General features: G+C 32.9%; 1 protein-coding gene across 2 annotated transcripts in view; it reads left to right on the forward strand.

Annotated features, from left to right (window-relative positions):
• The window catches only part of LOC143344639 (uncharacterized), a 51,760-nt gene that overhangs the window by 19,881 nt on the left and 12,225 nt on the right, over positions 1–19,654 (forward strand). For both annotated transcript variants that reach the window (XM_076770889.1, XM_076770888.1), the window contains exon 2: positions 18,232–18,549. In XM_076770889.1, coding sequence (XP_076627004.1) covers positions 18,356–18,549 — 194 coding nt within the window. In that variant the 5' untranslated portion in view covers positions 18,232–18,355. The remainder of the gene's footprint in view (positions 1–18,231; positions 18,550–19,654) is intronic.

The following is a 19,654-nucleotide window of genomic DNA, read 5'->3' on the forward strand; positions in this document are numbered from 1 at the left end:
CTCGTAATTCCACAGACATTAAAATTTCATGCACGCCGCAGTAATTTAAACACATGATTTAATTGACCTTAATCTTGTCTTAATCATATTGTATTACAAATACTGATGAAATAATTATTAGATGCTTGCAACGAATCATAACACTACGAATCGACTGGAATGAAATACGAGGATCGTTCAATAATTCCTTAGAAAAAGATAGAAAAACAAATTATTTTAGGTACGATTTTTTTTTTAATTTTTTAACATAATCTCCTTTAGCCCTATAAGTTTTTAACATAATCTCCTTTAGCTCTATACACTTTTCCTAGCGTTTCTCCAACATTTTTAAGCCATCTGAACAATAAAATTTCGGAAGGTCCTCAAAATAGGCATCTGTTTGGGCGATGACCTCTTCGTCCGACATGAACCGTTGTCCGCCGAGTCATATTTTTAAGTTTGGAAATAAAAAAAAGTCACTGGGGGCCAAATCCAATGAATACGGTGGATGTTGTAATAATTCGAACTTTAATTCCATGATTTTGGCCATCGAAACTGCACAGGTGTGCATCCGTGCATTGCTTCGATGCAAGAGGAAGTTCCTTTCTTCAATCGACGATAAAAATGAAACCATGTGGTAGATGTAACTGAAACTTTGAGAGTTATCTAGTGAGTCATGATACTTATTAAAAACAAACCATTTTCGATGCTACGAGCGCCAGGTCTTGGATTTTCTAAGGACTTATTGAACGACCCTCGTACGATGTCAAGTATACCTCGACACAGAATCGCAGAGGATCAATCACTGGCTCGACGACACGATAATCGTTAAATTTTGCTTAACTCCGTCCCTTTCTCTGTATCGAGACGATACAAGAGAAAGGAAGAGGGTCGTAATTAGACAAAGGAAGTTACGAGATCAGTTTGTTCGCACGTTCTCGCCTGCGATTCTGACGCAACATGCGTGAAAAGGATATTATGGATTTCCTAGGAATGAACCCTCGCGAAGCGTCGCCTTGTACACGAGTTAACACGTTTCGTTCTTTCCGACGAGTGGAGCATTCGTTCGCACAATGGAGGCAATACATATCACCTGGGAAACGACTGGAGCATGTCGTCGAAGAACATAATAAAGAAGCACTAAAGAGTCAGGCGTAACGAGGGAACGGTCGAACGGAATTTCATGATTATCTTCGTCGATTACAACACTCTGTGTCGCATCTTTTCGCTGTTCGTAGAAGAAACACAGAAGAAAGTGTTTGTGGTTCTTAGTGACTCGCATAATATATCAAATATTTTCGCTTACTACACTTTTTATTTAATTATAATGTAATTACTAACTGTTACTTTGGGAATGGTATGACAGAGGGTCTATGTGCAAAAATAAGTGAAAATGAAAGAATAACATTTTTCGTTCGAAGCCATGTTTTCGAGAAAATCAACTTTGAAGATTCATAGCGCATGCGCGAAATAAAATACGAGTTGTTTCAAATGTTTTTTTTCAACTTGTTTTTAAACGTAGAATTATTTAATTTTATGGAAAATTTCTTTATTAACGTGTTATAATATATTTGATAAAACCCTTATTTTTCGAACGTTTTTAGCATTTCGAAATCGCGTAGCAAAAAGTTTACGTTGCATAGAGCGGAACAAATAGAAATCTGAGACGTTAAGTCTAGCGAGTATGCAGGTGTGATAAAACTTCTCATTTTAGTTCTATTAACGTTTCACGAATCGCCAATGCAACTCGAAGTCTGGCAAAATTTCCTTATTTCGTTTCGTCACTTTCGACTGTTTCTCCGTCAATTTTGCATTTCATTTCTGAAATTGTTTTTATAAAATTGCTGTGCCGTTTAACAATAAAACTCGAAAATTACAACCCGTACAGCAGAATGTATAATTTCTACGTAATTTTAAACCATTTTTTATTCCTGTTACAAATTGTTCTATTTCACAAAATTGCCACGAGATGAAACTCAGCGTTTTTCGTTCCACACTATTGATCGAAGTTTCTATCGTTTAACAATTATTTTAGGCGACGCTTATTTAATCTTTTAGGGGACGATGAACCCACGTACGCATCGGTGTAACCGATAGGCTCGCGTATGCGTTTGACGACCATCTTTTGCTTATACTCTCGACTTGAACAGAAATTATTAACGGTTGCAATGGATACACAAGTTGTATCTCAATGTGTGGTGTCCATTTCAACGGCCGATTCAGGAGGCAAAAATTAATAAAAAATGTGCCAGTAATCGGACGTTTTAGAATTTTTGTATTAGGTAAACAAAGTTTATTTTGCTAGTTTTGCAAATTTTGCATTCTTTTACCTACGAAATGCCACATTAAAACTACTCGACGCCATTGAGGGCATAGAGATATATGTATTAAGAGCACGCATAATGAAAGAAGAAAAACTCTAGTTTCATTAAGAAAAATGTTTGTATCAAACTGTTCGAGCCCACCATTAATTATATACTCCGTAGAAGTTTTAGACTTGTTTTCTCCGAATGTAATGTAAACTTATCATGGTCCAATTAATTTATACATTAGTAAGATTCATTAAAGTCCTTCCACTTCGCTAATTGTTCATCACTTGCTGCTGCAATCATAGTACGTCTTTCTACATACGTTTTAAGAACAAATTCAGTTCGTGAACGATTTTTAGTACTTTGACCATGTTAAGTATTTTTACTCTAAACTTTAACTGTAATATATCTGAAAGTAGAGGTCTATTTTATGCATATAATTATTTTAATGTTATTATTTTTATACAGGGTGCTCGGCTACTCCTGGGAAAAATTTTAATGAGGGATACTAGAGGCCAAAATAAGACGAAAATCAAGAATACCAATTTGTTGATGGAGGCTTCGTTAAAAAGTTATTAACAATTAAATTCCAAAATTTCAAATTGTTCTGGAAAAATTATTTTCGGTTGCGGGGGTCAATTATAATCATTTTTGAAGAATACACATACCTCCGAAATCCTATCCACTTTCGAGAAAAAAAATCGGGTAGGTGCTGAAATTTTTCGGCGATAAGAAAATTTTTCAAATTATTCTAAAAAAATTATTTTCGGTGATGGAAGTCAATCGCAATCATTTTTGGTGCATAGACATACCCCCGAAATCTTGCGCATTTTCGAGAAAAAAATTCAGTACGGCTGGAACTTTACACGTTAATAACTTTTTAACGAAGCCTCCATCAACAAATTGGTATTCTTGATTTTCGTCTTATTTTGGCCTCTAGAATCCCCCATTAAAATTTTTCCCAGGGGTGGCCGAACACCCTGTATAATTCACAGTTGCTTAGATACGCGACGCCATTTTGGTATCACGTCTCTAATCAAAAGTTAATTACGGAGTCTTTAGCGTAGAGACAAAGTCGAAAGTTCGAAAGGAGCGGAAAAAGGAAAGAAAAAGGCCGTCAAAAACAGAAACTATTTACCGATGCTGTAGAATTTGCGACGGTTATCTGGCTTTCACCCAGAAACACGGATACTACGGGATTTACGAAAGTATTTTTAGGATCTCGGTCGATCGGGCGACATTGCACAATAAATCTTCGAGCTTGAAAAATTCGTTTTTCGAAAGTTTTCTTCGAATAAAGTTATTCATAAAACGTGCAATGATATAGACACAGTTTCGTTTTTTTTCTCGTTTTTTGTTGAAAAATAGTTTTCACAATTTTTACAACATGCAAAAAGCAAATATACGGACATTGGTTCTTTTTGGTAAAGTATTCGAAATATTCGTTTTTTATCTAGCGTTGAAAATATGTGGACTAAGTTGGACTGTGAAGAAATTGATTTATTCTAAAGAAAACTTATACAAATTAAAGTTTGTTCACTCTGCTGATTAAATCGAAATTGTCAAAATTACGGTTATTGCACAAATAATATTAATTGACAAATAATTTCCCTCTACTATTTGCGTTGTTACAAATTAGATAACGAGTTTTTTAGATTTTTAACAGTATTTCAAATATACTTCCTTTAATAGCTCACATCTATATGTATAAATTGTGTTTTAAATTGAGAAGATTTGTGTATGATAACAACGTAAATGTTTCAGTGAAAACGAATAAAATTGAAAATCTTGGTAGATCAATAATTCTTTTCCACTGTATTTCATTGTTCTATTGACTATTCAAACTATCAGAATATTAACTATCAGAACCATCAGAGTATTAACTATTAAAACTATCAGAACTATCAGAATATTAACTATTAGAATTATTAGAATATTAACTATCAAAATTGTCGTAATATTAACTATCAGAATTACTAGAATATTAACTATTAGTATAATTAGAATATTAACTATCACAACTGTTATAATATTAACTAGCAGAATATTAACTATTAGAATTGTTAGTATATTAACTATCAAAACTGTCGTAATATTAACTATTAGAACCATTAGAATATCAAATAACAATTATTTGTGCCCTCATTGTGAATTATAAAGGATGATAGAATATCAAGTAACAAAACTATTAGAATATTAATTATCAGAACCATTAGAATATTAACTACCAAAACTATCAGTACTATCAGAATCTTAACAATTAGAATTATTAGAATATTAACTATCAGAGTATTAACTATATTATAGTAACTATCAGAATTATTTTTTCTCTCGCTGAGAATTATAAAGGAAGGTGATCGTAAATATGATCAAAATGGTAGAAATTATCCTACTTTCTCGTGCATCTCAAAGTAGGAAATAATTTTGCAAGCATCTATAGTCAGTTCTAATAACTATACATGCATGTATAGTATACGAGCCACATGTAGCGCGACAAATACGGCTCTTTTTCTGTGAAATTTAATGGCCCTCGATATAAGCATGGTCATCTAAACGCGGTTAAGATTTATCGACCAGAATTTCAGTTTTGCGTGTCACGTAACTGGAACGACCTTTTATCAATGTCCAGCGCTATATATTCTATGCAAAGATTTCGTGCAAAGTTCTGAAGTATAGGTAGACCGTTCTGACCGAGTTTCTTCCATTTGGACGACCACACAAACGCAAAATCGCGATTAAGGAATAATACTCTGACGTGGCATTGTTAAATTTATACAATCGGCTTTAAATCAGCTTATAAAAATGGACATTTTTATTGTTTGATAAAAATCTAATCAAAGTTGTTGTTCCATCGAAGCGAATGTTAAGATTGTTAGATTTATTCGAATATTCCTGTTTTACAATATTGTATCATATTCTTAAGCTAGATATTCTTTCTTATATAATTTTAAAAATTATTCAAACGAAGTAGACAAAAACGTTAGATAAAAGTTTAACCAACAATCTCAATATTTGAAGTTGATATGAATGTTTGCAGGATATGACAATACTCGATTTTTAGTATTCATAAAAATAAAAATTGGCGATCATACGTATTGCATCCACGTCAGTATAAAATAATGATCATTTGATTTTTCTTCGTTCCTTATATTTTTACAAATTGTGTATCTTTGTACATTTTTATTATATTATTTTATTTAAGAGGATTTCAAATCGAAAATTCAAGAATTATGTTTATATTCTTTGTAATAAAAGCATCCTTTATGTAATACATAAACCGGAAAATTCTGGTCAGGTATGAAAAGCAGAACGCGTTAAAGGTTCGATGTAAATTAGCCGCAAATTAACTTGACTTTGTCTAAATTGTCCTTTCGTTTAAACGAGGGAACAGTCTCGAAACGATGTCGAATTAAGTTGTCAAGATACGGCCATTAATACTGCTGGAAAAAGCATCTCAATTTTAAATCTCCCCCGAGCGACTCGCGGAATGAAGTATCGCGATCTTTTTAGATTTACACGACACGCAAAGGTGAAAACTCGGTGAACGCTATGTGATTTCTTTCTCGAAAGGAAATCGATCTGAAAATTTTTTCAAAGTTTTGCCGTTTTTTTTTAAATCTCGAACAAACGCTTGTTAAGTAGAAAATTGTAAAAGAAACGTTCAAAAACTGATTTTTTACTCATAAGTGTACATTTTTCAAAAATGATCGTTGATCTATCAGCGAATCGTCTCGACGCTCCGTTTATTATTCATCGATTTCTTGTTTATCGTACAAAGCGCTCGTAAACGTGCAAACCACATGCGAGGGCTGGCAAGGATTACTACACGTCAAAGTAATTGCAACAGCCATCGTAAACATAATACACGCCTTACGACTTCGTCTTGCATCAATGGTGGCTCTAGGAAAATTCAGACCGGGCAATCAACAAAAAATTATGAAAAAATTTCGAGAATGCCAGTCCTAGAAATTAAAGTTCGACGATAGTTTATTTCTCAAACAATAAAAAAATTGCTTAGAGCGATTAAAATTCAAATAATAGATTTTGTTGTATCCGCCATTGGCTTAAAAAATGTGCGAGACTTCCAAAATGTCGAGGATTTTGAGAATGATAAAAGAGGTAAAAGAAATAAATGATTTGCTTATTTTTATATGCGTTTTTTATTTAATAAGAATGAACAGACTGTCGTAAAAGAATACAATTGTGCGCGAGAAGATTTCATACTATTTCTATTTCTGCGCAACACAATCAAAATTTATGAACAGTTTCATTTATAGGTTCTTAATCATTAGCTTTAACACATCATGGCGACGTGACCCATACCTGTGTCATTGCATGAGGCTTAAATCAGCAGACGTGACCCATCGCTGGTCTACTGCCAAATACACTTTTCTATCTCGCATAATTTCAAAACTGTTGACGATATCAAAAAATGTTTCAGACAAAAGTTGTATAGTTTCCTAGGCCCTATAAATAGAATTAAACATTTTTTAATATATCATTTGCAATTCGTTATTTCCTACGCAAAAGTATCAAGTCACTCATTGCAAAAAAATATTAGTTTAGAAGATAGTTTGATCGTAACATCGTGGGTAGTGGAATTACAAGTATGATATTATTAAAATATTAAAATATAATCTACATATGTAACTGCATAGTTGTGTAAACGAAAGGGTTAATATTAATCTTCGTTCAAGTAGAATGTCGAACAATCGTGCATAATTCATCGACACTGGGATGCAAAAAATGCTGATTTTCATAAAGAATTTTATGGAAATTCAGGTTCGTTGAGATGTAGCGGTTCTCAACCATGTTTAAATGAAACTAATTAACTGGATGTTCCTCGAGATTTCTTGCGTTACGCGAAACACAATATCGCGTTAACCCAGTTAACGAGCCATCTAATCCTAGATTACGAAAATAGAGAACGGTACATCTTTTACGTAATATATGCTGCTCGATGATGCATCTTAATTACTGACGCACACATAATTTTGCGCTTGTCCGTGTTTTCTTCCTCTGTGTTAACGCGAATTCACTGTTCTGCGAGTGCTTTTCTCTTTTATTTGACCAATGATACTCTTTTATCCGTCTGTTACTTTCTGCGCGCTAAATACTTTCTTTATATGTATTATTCGTTTCGTATCATACCATCGACTTTCGTGCGCCGTTTTGTTCGAATAACTATCCGGGAAACTATTAGCATTTACGCATACAGTCAGGTTCAACAAGCTATGTACAATACTGGATATATCTAGTAACTGGGTCGGGCCATAATTCTATTTCAAGCGAAGTTAAACAAAAATGAGAGGAAAATTTCGCACCGTTTAATACGCTTTATCATATTATTATAAAATATTTTTTGCAGATACGTTGACGCAGTTGCAAAATGCAATTACCAAGGAATCGATTTATGTGCAAGAATCAGTGAATTTTATATTTAAACAAAATTCGATTGTACCTATCTGTGAACAAAGTTTACATTAGTGTAATAGGGCACGTTAAACAGTGCAAAATATTTGCTTATCATTCTTTTCTGACTTTATTTGAAATAAAGCTATGGCTCGTCTCAGTCACCAGATAACACCCTGTATACACTAGAGCTAATATGTAGGTCACGAGAAACCGAGGTATACTAACAAGAATATTCAAAATAAATTATTTCCTTACATAGTCCACTACTAATAAGCAACCAGTTGTTATCGTTAATTATATTTAGCGCTCTTTGGCCATCTGCACAGTCAAGCTTCTGTCTTTAACAATTTTGTAAAGAACTAAAATAATTATTACTTAGCAGGCCAACAAAAAAATTTATTTTAAAAATTTATCATTTGATAATAGGTACGTTCAAATAAATTCATTAATTGAAATTATGAGAGCTCGTTGTTGTCTTTGCAAGCTCGATATTTATTGAATATAGTTGTTATATGTCAAAAAAGGAACGCAAAGAGTACACTGGATATTTATAATTAATAAATATTGTTACTTTCTAAAAACATTTCCAATACCAAAGGGTTCTTCGGTTAATAAATATAATAATATCAATTAATTTTTAGAATACAAGTAAACTTTTGCTTCTGAATGTACATCTGCATATCTGAGATCTATGCGGATGGATAATGTTTTTTTCTGAGACAGAATTTATCAAAATAAAAAAGGAATAATTATTATAATAGTAAATTATGCAACTCATAAATTACAATTACATTTTACTCGTAGCTTGATTTCCCTTCCTCGAACATTCCATTCTTATAAATTCAGACGCCTGCCAGACAAACTGAAAAAAATCCTGGAGCCAGAATAATTAGCTGTGCCACATGTTCGCGAAGCAAAAACAGACGCGTAATATGATGAATTGTCACCTTTGCGACGTCACTCGTTTAAGAAATCGGTTAGGCGATGATCTCGCAAAAAATATCCCGCTTTGACGAAACTTTGCACGTTTCAAAAGCAAATAAAATCAAGGAATCTTTCATTTTTTTATTACGACAGCTCAAATTTAAGGGTTGAGACTGCCTTTCAAAGTTTCACCCTTCTGACGATACTCGTGTAAAGGTTGCTTGTAATATCGAATATCAATATTATACATAATTTAAACAACTATATATTTAGACGTTTCATATATTTAAAATAAGAATGGGACACTTGAAACTCGAAATTTTATGCTAGTCTAATAACTTGTTTAAATAACTTACGAAAATATTGTGACGTAAAATAATTACTGATGATTACGAATTCGGAATGAAAATGGCTGAGAAAGTAATTTTTTGACATTCCTATCACATTTTATACTCACACGCCATGTCATTTTTTTTATTAGAAATCTTAAAATATTTGTTTAGAAAATTTCTCGATATATCTAATGATTTTGAAGATCGAGACAGTGTGAAAGTCAAGCAACATCAAGATGAAATTTTAGAGGGTCTTTCGCCAAATAAATTTGATTTACATGAGCTAGAAAAAAAGGTATACATTCTATATCTTTGATTGCTTTGAAAACTTGGAGCATTTCGCAGATATTCCTTATCGGAAGAATATATGTCCTCTAAGAATCGAGCAAAAGTATCACGCGCTTACAAGGAATGACTAACGAACGCAATTAGCTCAATTAGCTCATTGCACTCGCAGTTCGTTTCTGATCTGGAACCCGTTGATGAACTTGCGTCACGATTGTTGAACAATCTTCAACACAAAGACAGTTACAAATACGTATACTATATTCTAGAATGCCTTATCTCCAGAAGTGAATTATCGTGAGATAATTCGAGTGAATGTTGACGACGATACAACGAGATATCGATGGCAACCTGAATTTCGGTGAAATCGATATCAGATTTCCTTGAAAACGCGATAAAATTGTTGTAATATTTAATTTCTGTACACACGATAATTAATTGCTTGGAAGGCCAACGCACTTAATTAATTAGAGAAACCAGTTTAGGCGCTACTTTGACTGCAATGAAACATTTAGTGTTTCTACATAATACGTGATTCACAAACGAGGATGAGTTCAACGCCAAAATAAAATTCGGTATTGAATTAAATTTTGAATTAAAATTTTGGTATTCTTGGACAATATAATTAACACGACAGCAACGTTCATTTTTTCGAAACGTTTTCCATCGATGATATAATTACTTCTGGCGTTTATACTTTATGTAGATGTTTTTCTCGCCAAAATGTAAAAAATAATGTGACTCACTGGTGGGTCACGTTGTCCGATAAAACGTTTTAGCCTGTTACGACGTAGTGACCGAGTGCTGGGTCATCATATTATCTTCTCAGTTTATACTTCGTTTGACTTGTAATTTATCCGTTTTAGTGTCGAGTTAATGGCATCTTCGTCCTTGACTGGGCTGGTTTTGTTTGGTAGTGTTCTCCATACGAGATGGATCGAAACTTAACTTTTAGAATCGAGAAAGTAAGGTTTCGAAATTCGAAATACTTATTTTTCTTTTCTTCTTTTTCAAGATCTGTTCTATCAAGAACTAGAAACAAATTTGTTTCAGAAAATTAGATTATCTGTTCAATGTAATTAGACAAAAATTAAATGTACTTATTATTTAAGGAAACAAATACCTGAAAAAAATTTCACGAGTTAATAATTCCCAACAAATCCAATATTGCAAGAAGTTAATTTTACTTTTTAATAGATTGGGAATGAAATGGTTGACACAGTTATTGTAGTTTTTTTTGGATTCGAGCGGGGTTAACGGCAGATGCGCGCCGTTTCCGAGTTCAATGGATTAACTTAAGGTTTCATCCTTGCTTTGTAATCATTGGTGCGCAATAATGTTCAATTGGACGAGTCCGCAGGTCGATCGATTTGAACTGACAATTGGCGTAACGAGACAGTACGGTGCGCGCACGTTCAGCAATTATATTGCAGCTCGCTCCAAATCGTTTCCCTCTTATCCATCTTCATTGGTTAATATGCTTTATTCCTTTCGCGATACGAATATCGCATCGAAATAGTTAGCACGGTCCAAGGTCGAGATCCGTCGAACTGGTTACTCGACGAGCTTCATCGTATTTATTATTTCGACACGATGATAAGGAAGCAACAGCTGAGACATTATCATGAGTAACTGTCTATTGCTTATAAGGCTGGAACTGTTCCAATAATATCTATTTGAATATTTTATAGTTGATCGAACGCTAGAAATAAATTTCGAATATTTATACAGGGTGTTCGACCACCCCTGGGAAGAATTTACATGAGCGATTCTAGAGGCCAAAATAAGATGAAAATCACGAATACCAATTAGTTGATGGAGACTTCGTTACAAAGTCATTAAAAAATTAAATTGAAAAATTTCAAATCATTCTGAAAAAATTATTTTTGGTTGCGAGGATTAATTACAATCATTTTTGGTGAATACACATACCCCTAAAATCCTACCCACTTTCGCGAAAAAAATTCGAATAGGTATTGAAATCTTTAGACGAAATTAAAAAATTTCAAATCATAATAAAAAAAATTATATTTAGTTACAGGGGTCAATTAGAAGCATTTTTGGTGAATAGACATACCACTGAAATCCTACGCACTTTCAAGAAAATAATTCTTTACCGAAAGTACAATGTTTAACCATGAATATTAATTTCCCTGAAATTCGGCGAAAAGTTTCAAATCGTTCTGAAAAAATTATTTTTGGTTGCAGGGGGCAATTACAATTATTTTTGTTGAACAGAAATACCCCCGAAATCCTACGCACTTTCGAGAAAAAAATTCTTTACCGAAAATCTACTGTGAGACTAGAAATGCTTCCCTGAAATTTCGTGCGAATCTTTAAAATGTCGTAACTCCTGAACGGATTGGAGGATTTTAATGTTTCGAAATGCAAACAACGCGTATTTTGGTGAAGAATATGTAGAAATTCTAAGAATATTCGAAAAGTTGATCCTTGACCCCGTAAAGTGAGAAAAACCCTTTAAAAATGATCCAATTTTCAAACGACCATAACTCCTACAATAGTGAGTGTATCTCATTGAAATTTAGTCTGGAAGTAGAGCTCATGAATACCTACAAAAAAGTACTAAACAACACTTCCATGCGGCGTCAAACAAATTTATTAAAAATGAAAAACGAATTTTTAAGAAAAATCGACAGGGGGTAGTTGCTGAAACTTTTCGGTGAAATTAAAAAATTTCAAATCGTTCTGGAAAAATTATTTTTTGTTGCAGGGATCAATTACAATCATTTTTGGTGAATAGACATACCCCCGAAATCCTACGTACTTTCTAGAAAAAAAATTCATTACCAAAAATATACTGTGTGGCCAGAAATGTTTCCCCGATGCGTATGTTTAAAAAATCATAACTTCTAGACGGATTGAAGGATTTTAATCATTCAAAAGCAAACAATGCATATTAATAGAGCTTTAGAGCCTTAGAAAAATGGATCGAAAAAATACATTGAATGTAAGGTCTATCCGTATACCTCGCCTGTTGATGAGAACTACTATCGCGCGCACGCAGCTATTCGCAGATTGCCGTTCTACAGGCGGAACTTTAAACGTTAATAACTTTTTAACGGAGCTTCCATCAACAAATTAGTATTCTTGATTTTCGTCTTATTTTAGCCTCTAGAATCGGCCATTAAAATTTTTCCCAAGGATGGCCAAACACCCTGTATATTTGACGAGAACGTGCTCTGCGATGCTTGAATCAAACAAATTAAAAAATTTCAATTTTACCAGTTGCACAATATTCAAATACAGTCGACAAATGTAAATATATATATAGTGTAGATTTTAAATAAATTCAACAATATTGTTTTTACTCAAATTTATTTAATCAGTGACATAAAAAGATACATGGCATTCCATTTAAAGAATTGAAGGTTACTTTTATTTCTTGAAAAGTAATGGAAATATACAAAATTGATATGCACTGTCTTATTGGTCATAAGAAATTGTAAAACTTTTTTCTCTTCTAGTTTTTTCTAATTGGAAAGGTTTCGAAAAAATCGCTCGCTAGTGATAGCGTGATCATCCTGTATGAATAGAGAATTTATCGTTATGCATTCATTCATTCGTTGCAATCATTGACAATAAACTACTGAATTAATGGGATGGTTTAATGGAAAAAGTTGTAATAAATTATTCCTTTCGTATTCCATGATAAACAAAATACTAGATCTTTTCGGTACAAATATTTTTTTGTTATAGATCCAGATATTTCGCCTGGATCACACCATTGTTTTTTTCCGACTATTATTGATATAAAATATCTATTTTTTGTTTCCGTTGTTACCGATTTCTCAGTGAAACACATTTTGATATCAACTTGTTTTTTTCTTTTTATTGTTGGTCATGACAGAATAAATATAATATTAGTTTTATAGAGACTACGAAGTTACGCGATTCATCCTGTATGTTTGATTAATGTTCCCGAATCGATCGGAAACACGATCTCCTATTTGTTTTGGGTGGTATAGTAAACTGAACTCAATGAACGAAATACATATAGCGATTTGCGCGTTGGTTGTAAAACTATTTCTTGCTAGCCAGGTTCAACTTCCCGTGAACGTCAACTTCCACGGAATCGAGTGTACGTAATATGTTAAAAATAAATCTGCACTTCATTCTCGATGCTCGATGTTTTCCGCGGGGTTATTACGGTAAATTACTCACGCTCGGATATTTGCAATTAAAATTGATTCGTCAAACTGAACGTTACTTGACTACGGATAAAAGATAAAGGAATATTTATTGTGTGAAAAGAGAAAATTGAAAAAATTTTTACTCGAGAATTTCTATTCGAAGACAAATAAAAAAATCAATTTTCCTGTTACATTTTTTTAAGATTACTGACCTTGATCTCGAAAAGACTGGTGAAATTTCAAAACTTGGTAATGCTTAAGAACTTTGAACCGAATTCTCTACAGGGGTGGACCAGAATTCGTAGTACAATCGAGCAAGGGGTGATAATACGTGAAAAAATGAGAAAAACATTTGGTATAACATTTTTTTTGTCTGAGACCACGTTTTCGAGAAAATCGACTTTAAAGTTTGTTTATCTTTGTGAACGATTTAATTGTCTATTCTTCTATCGCTGTTGTTTCCGTCCAAGATAGTGTTTAAAAACATTTACAATGACGGAAACATTCTGTTTGCTACATAGTTTATTCAGATATCGTTAAATCGTCGAATAAACTTGTGCACGCAGCAGAGTGGAGGACATCTTCAACGATACTTGTAATACTGTATTGCAATAGGAAGTAGGAATAAAAAATTAATTATCAGTAGAAACACTTCGTACTGCTTTAATAATGTTTGTAGAAGAATAGACTGCAACTAAATCGTTCACAAAGCTAAACAAATTATAAAGTCAATTTTATCAAAAAACGGAGCCTCGAATAAAAAAATGTTATATGAAATTTGTTTCTTATTTTCTCACGTAGAATCACTCTCTGCTCAGTTATATTTCAAATTCTGGCCCACCTTGCATATGCTTGGAAAGACACCTTTTAAAATTTTAACTTGAAATTATTTTCTACTCGATAATTCGATGTTAAAAACAACATCCACAGTTACTTATATCCAAATGCAAAGCTTTCAACAAACACCTTTTGATCGAAATGGATATCTATAAAACTGCGGTAGAAATAGTGTTAAATTCATTCGGAATAATCATTTTTCCTACATAATTTCAATTTTTTTTTTATTATTATACCACTACATTTACAATCAATTTTTTGGGGAATTTTTAGTAAATGTGTTAACTAAGACAATGATATGAATAGAATTCCGGGAAATACACATACAGTCAGTCACGAATGTCTTCGTACACCCTCTAAAATAGTAATTTTAAAGAAAATAAGCAACAATTTCATATAATATTGTTGCGATGGATTGAAGATGCATTGTTGCGGCACACAGTGGGCTGGATCGAAGATTTTAGTGACGTTTTACCAAAAAATGAACTTTCACATATCGATTTTTAATCAATTGGTATTACCTTTCAAATATCTACTGACCTTAAAAATTAAAGAATTGGTGAAATTAACTATAAATTATAGCTGTATCGAACTGTTAAAGTTTAACGTTTTCAAATGTACGTTTGACGCTCGAAAAATGTACTTTCTTTTTCACAGTATTTTGACGATCTCGTTTAATGTTTTTTCTTCGTTTCTTTTCTACAATAAAAAGCATTATTGTCTATTAAAAAATATTAATTACAACTCAAGTTATTTTATTTATTGTACTAGGAATGTAACGTTGAATGTACTACAGAAAATTGTCGATATTTTTACAATTGGCAAGGAATATCTTTTGAGTCCCAAATTGTCCTACATTCGAACATATCTCAATGTTTTCAGGATACTTTCTTTTAGATAATATATAAAAATCGTAACCACCTTCATCCATCTTTCTGAATTATTAATGTTCAAAGTTGTTAGTCTCATGTAATTTTACGCGCATTCGGTATTCATCATCGGTACTCTACGGGATAATGATAAATTTTTTAAAAGAACTGTTCAGATTATAGAAACATGTATAGGAATAGTTCAGGTTAAGTATTAAAGTAGGGTTAATTTAAAAAATTATGCATTTATAAAAATATGTATGGAAATGGTACGTTTATGAAAATGATAGTATAAGCCTCTACTATACACGGTGTCCGGCCACCCCTGGGAAAAACTTTAATGGGGGATTCTAGAGGGCAAAATAAAACGAAAATCAAGAAAACCAATATGTTGATGGAGCCTTCGTTAAAAAGTTATTATCGTTTAAAGTTCCGCTCGTACTGAATTTTTTTCTCGAAAATGCGCAAGATTTCGGGGGTATGTCTATTCATCAAAAATAATTGTAATTGACCTCCGCAACCGAAAATAATTTTTCCAGAACGATTTGAAATTTTTTTTTTTCGTCGAAAAAATTAGGCACCTACCCCCTGTCGATTTTTCTTAAAAATTCCTTTTTCATTTTTAGTAATTTTGTTTGACGCCTTACAGAAAAGTTGCCTAATACTTTTTTGTACCTATGGGCTCTACTTCAGAAAAAAGTTTCATTGAAATATATGCACTATTATAGGAGTTATGGCTGTTTGAAAATTGGACCATTTTTATGGGGTTTTTCTAACATTACGGGGCCAAGGAACAACCTTTCCAATATTTTTATAATTGTTACATATTCTACACTAAAATACGTGGCGTTTGGCTGTTTGAACATTAAAATCGTCCAATCCGTTCAGAAGTTATGGTGTTTTAAAGATTCGCATGATTTACGGGAAGCATTTTTGGCCTGAAATTATATTTTAGGTAAGGAATTTTTTTCTCAAAGATGGTTACGATTTTGAGGGTATGTCCATTGACCAAAAATTAGTATAATTGGTCCCTGCAATCAAAAATAATTTTTTTAAAACGATTTAAAATTTTTTAATTTTGTTGAAAAATTTCTCACCTTCTCGAATTTTTTTCTTCAAACTGGATAGGATTTCCGGGGTATATATATTCATAAAAAATGATTATAATCGACCGTTGCAATCGGAAATAATTTTTTTAGAACGATTTGAAAAATTTTTTTTTCGCCGAGAAATTTCACCACCTACCCGAATTTTTTTCTCGAAGGAGGGTAGGATTTCGGGGATATGTGCATTCATAAAAAATGATTGTAATTGACCCCTGCAACCGAAAATAATTTTTCCAAAACGATTTGAAATTTTTGAATTTAATTGTTAATAACTTTTTAACGAAGCCTCCATCAATAAATTGGTATTCTTGATTTTTGTCTTATTTCGGCCTCTAGAATCGCTCATGTAAATTTTTCCTAGCGGTGGCGGAACACCCTGTATAACTATTTATTTACTGTAACATTTTGTTACAGTGTTTAATAATATTATCTGGAATAATATTGGATTATATATTTCTATATAATCCAAAAACTAAATGTTTTTCAATATAAATTGTCAAAGGAAATAATATATCTAAAATAAGGAATACACTTCTTATTTTTCAATACAAATTGTCTAAGAAAATAATATATATAAAATAAGGAATACACTTCTGGTTCATTTCGCTACATTTGTTGGAAACAATTACATTTAAAACATTGCAAAGACCAATTAAATAAACATAAATATAAAATTAATTAGACATAGTAGAAGTAATTACAAAATATTCTGTACATTATTAAAACGGGAGAATTTTGTAATATTTTTCTATGGAAACCATACTTTGATATCTTTAATGGTTCAAGAGTTATACTAAAATGTCACTAAAATTTTTGATCCGGCCCACTGTGCGGCAACGTGAAGGCTGTTCCGCAATGATGTGAAGCTGCCTCTGCGAACGAGCGGAAGCGAGATCCCGTGTTTTCCGGTTGCTAGAGGAACCGGCAACAATTTGAAAGAGAGTATCGCGAGAGTCCTCGTAGTGGACGGTCGTTCCATTTGTGTTAATAAAGTTTCTAGTTTGTGTTTATAAGTTGTGTGTTACATTGTATTTCTTGTGTCATTATGAGTTCATTAAGAAACGCCTCGCCCCGGCGCAACAATATTATATTCATTTATTATTATGTATTATATTATTAATTAAACTACATACAAATTTATTGCTTTTTTAAGAATATTTTATAGAATGAGGAAAAAACGAAATCTGTATGTCACAAAATTGTTTATACACTAAAATACGAAGGTAGTAAATCTAATGAATTTAGTAAATTTTTGAAACATAATACCTGGGCTTCCCCGATAATGTTTTGTTTACGTTGTCATGGCGTCGTGATTCAGTTGAATAATGTCTAACAATCATTTAGCGACAATGGGTGCTTCTAGGAGAGAAACAAGCGTTGAAATGCGGGAATTAATTGTATAAGGAGAAGAAATCTTTACGTGAAATTACATAATAACATAATAAAAAAATTCAAAATAACTAGTAAATATGAAAATAAAATACGTAGTGGTCGTCCTAAGATCCTAAGTAATAGAGATGTTTGATCTGTACTGTAAATTATTCGCCAAGATTCAAAAGTAAGTGCTCCAAAAATAGTCGCAGAAGTAGAAAATGATTTTGGGAAAACAATACACCCTGAAAATATTCGAAGAATTTCAAGAAAATCTGGATATCGTGGTCATGTGCCGCGGAGGAAACCCTTAGTTAGTGACATCAACTGTTCTAAAAGAATTGAATTCGCAAATAAACATAAAAACGAGAATATATTATTTTGGGAAAGAGTATTATTCACTGACGAAAGTAAGTATAATATTTTTAGAGCGGATGGAAGAGGCAAAATATGGAGGAAAAGCGGCACAGCATTTGTAATCAAACGATCATTTTAGGGGGTGTACGAAGATTTTCGTGACTGACTGTAGATTGAGATATTAAATAATAAGGGTGAATAAATAGATTAGAAATAAATAGATTATTTAGTACGTATGAAAAGATAAAGATGCGGTTGCAATAAGAGATTAACCGGGTTCGTTTCTGTATTTTCAGCTCGATGCAGATGCCAAAAGAATCATGACGAGGGATCGGTGAACTTCGTTGACAAGGCGTTGCGATTTCACGCCGTTCCCGAGATAAAACTCGAAGAAGCTTGTGGAAGAAACGAGGGTGAATCATGTCGCAATCTAGGCGTCCCAGCGTTTCCATATACGACTATCCGGAACACTTGAATCCGTTCAGCGACGAGATCACGAATAACCAGCCGCGCATGTATCGCGACGGAAAAACGAAAGACTCGAAGCACAAATTTTGGACGTTCGGCAGAACCAGGAAGAAGAGATCGAATAGTTTCTCTATCAAGTCTACATGGTAAAGATTTACGATTCAGAATTATTCAATCTCAATTCGAAAGCGTTTCGAAATACGTTCCATCGAGTTTGAAAGTAAATTGAGAAGAATGCGTCCACCAGTTTGTTGAACTTGAACTTACCGGCATAAGCCAAACGCACACGTGAATCGAATGCAACGTGTATACCTGCATTTGGCTGACACCCAAACTACATAAATAACGAGAACCTAACGTACCAGACAATCGACGTCAGGTCGAGTTTCGTCCAAAAGGTCTGCACGATTTCTATTTGAAGAAACGATCTCGCGCGCCTTTCCTGCGTAATGGCTAGCTTGAAAATTGCTCTGCGGTCTTCCTCTATCCGTTGCAGTCTAGTTCAACCTTTCGAAAATTATTCGCTTCGATTTTCTATCTTACAATTAGCTATTAGGCAAGAAATATGTACGACTTGTGCAGACAAACTTACTTTTTAAATTTGTAGCGTAAATTAAAATCTTGGATAACTGCGAGAAACACGGGACTGAAGTCTCACAGTTATAAAAGCATGGTTAATTTTCAGTTCCCAGAAAGGAACGTAAAAAAGGATAGCGAACAAAGGATAAATAAGAATAACACATTGTGAAACTTATTTATTTTTTATCTTTTGTTAGTGGAATCTTTACAAATATATTTGTGAAGTTTTTCTGATTAAAATAAGATAAAACACGATTTAACTTGGATGGATTGAATGACGATAGACAATTTATATTAATAATAAATAAATATTTTCCAAATTATATTGTGATTATTCTTTGATCAGAAAAATCTCGAAAATTTCATTTTAAAGAAAGACAAAAGTAACCAAACTTCATCTTTGCATTAGATACTATACATACTCTATTAAAAGTAGGTTAAAAACAAATTATATCGTGTTTGGTCTTATTTTAATCGGAAAATTCTCACAAATACATTGGTAAAAGTTTCATCTTTGCATTATATACTATGTATTATTGTTTCACCGGTATTCGAGCCCAAATCAGATTACACTACGCGATTCGTTCGGCGTTGAGCTTCGTTGCATGTCAAGGGGAGTCCCCTCTCAGTAGTAGGGATGACTACCGTTCACTTATCCAATCGAAAATGATT

This window comes from Colletes latitarsis, chromosome 8, assembly GCF_051014445.1.
Source record: "Colletes latitarsis isolate SP2378_abdomen chromosome 8, iyColLati1, whole genome shotgun sequence".
NCBI lineage: Eukaryota > Metazoa > Arthropoda > Insecta > Hymenoptera > Colletidae > Colletes > Colletes latitarsis.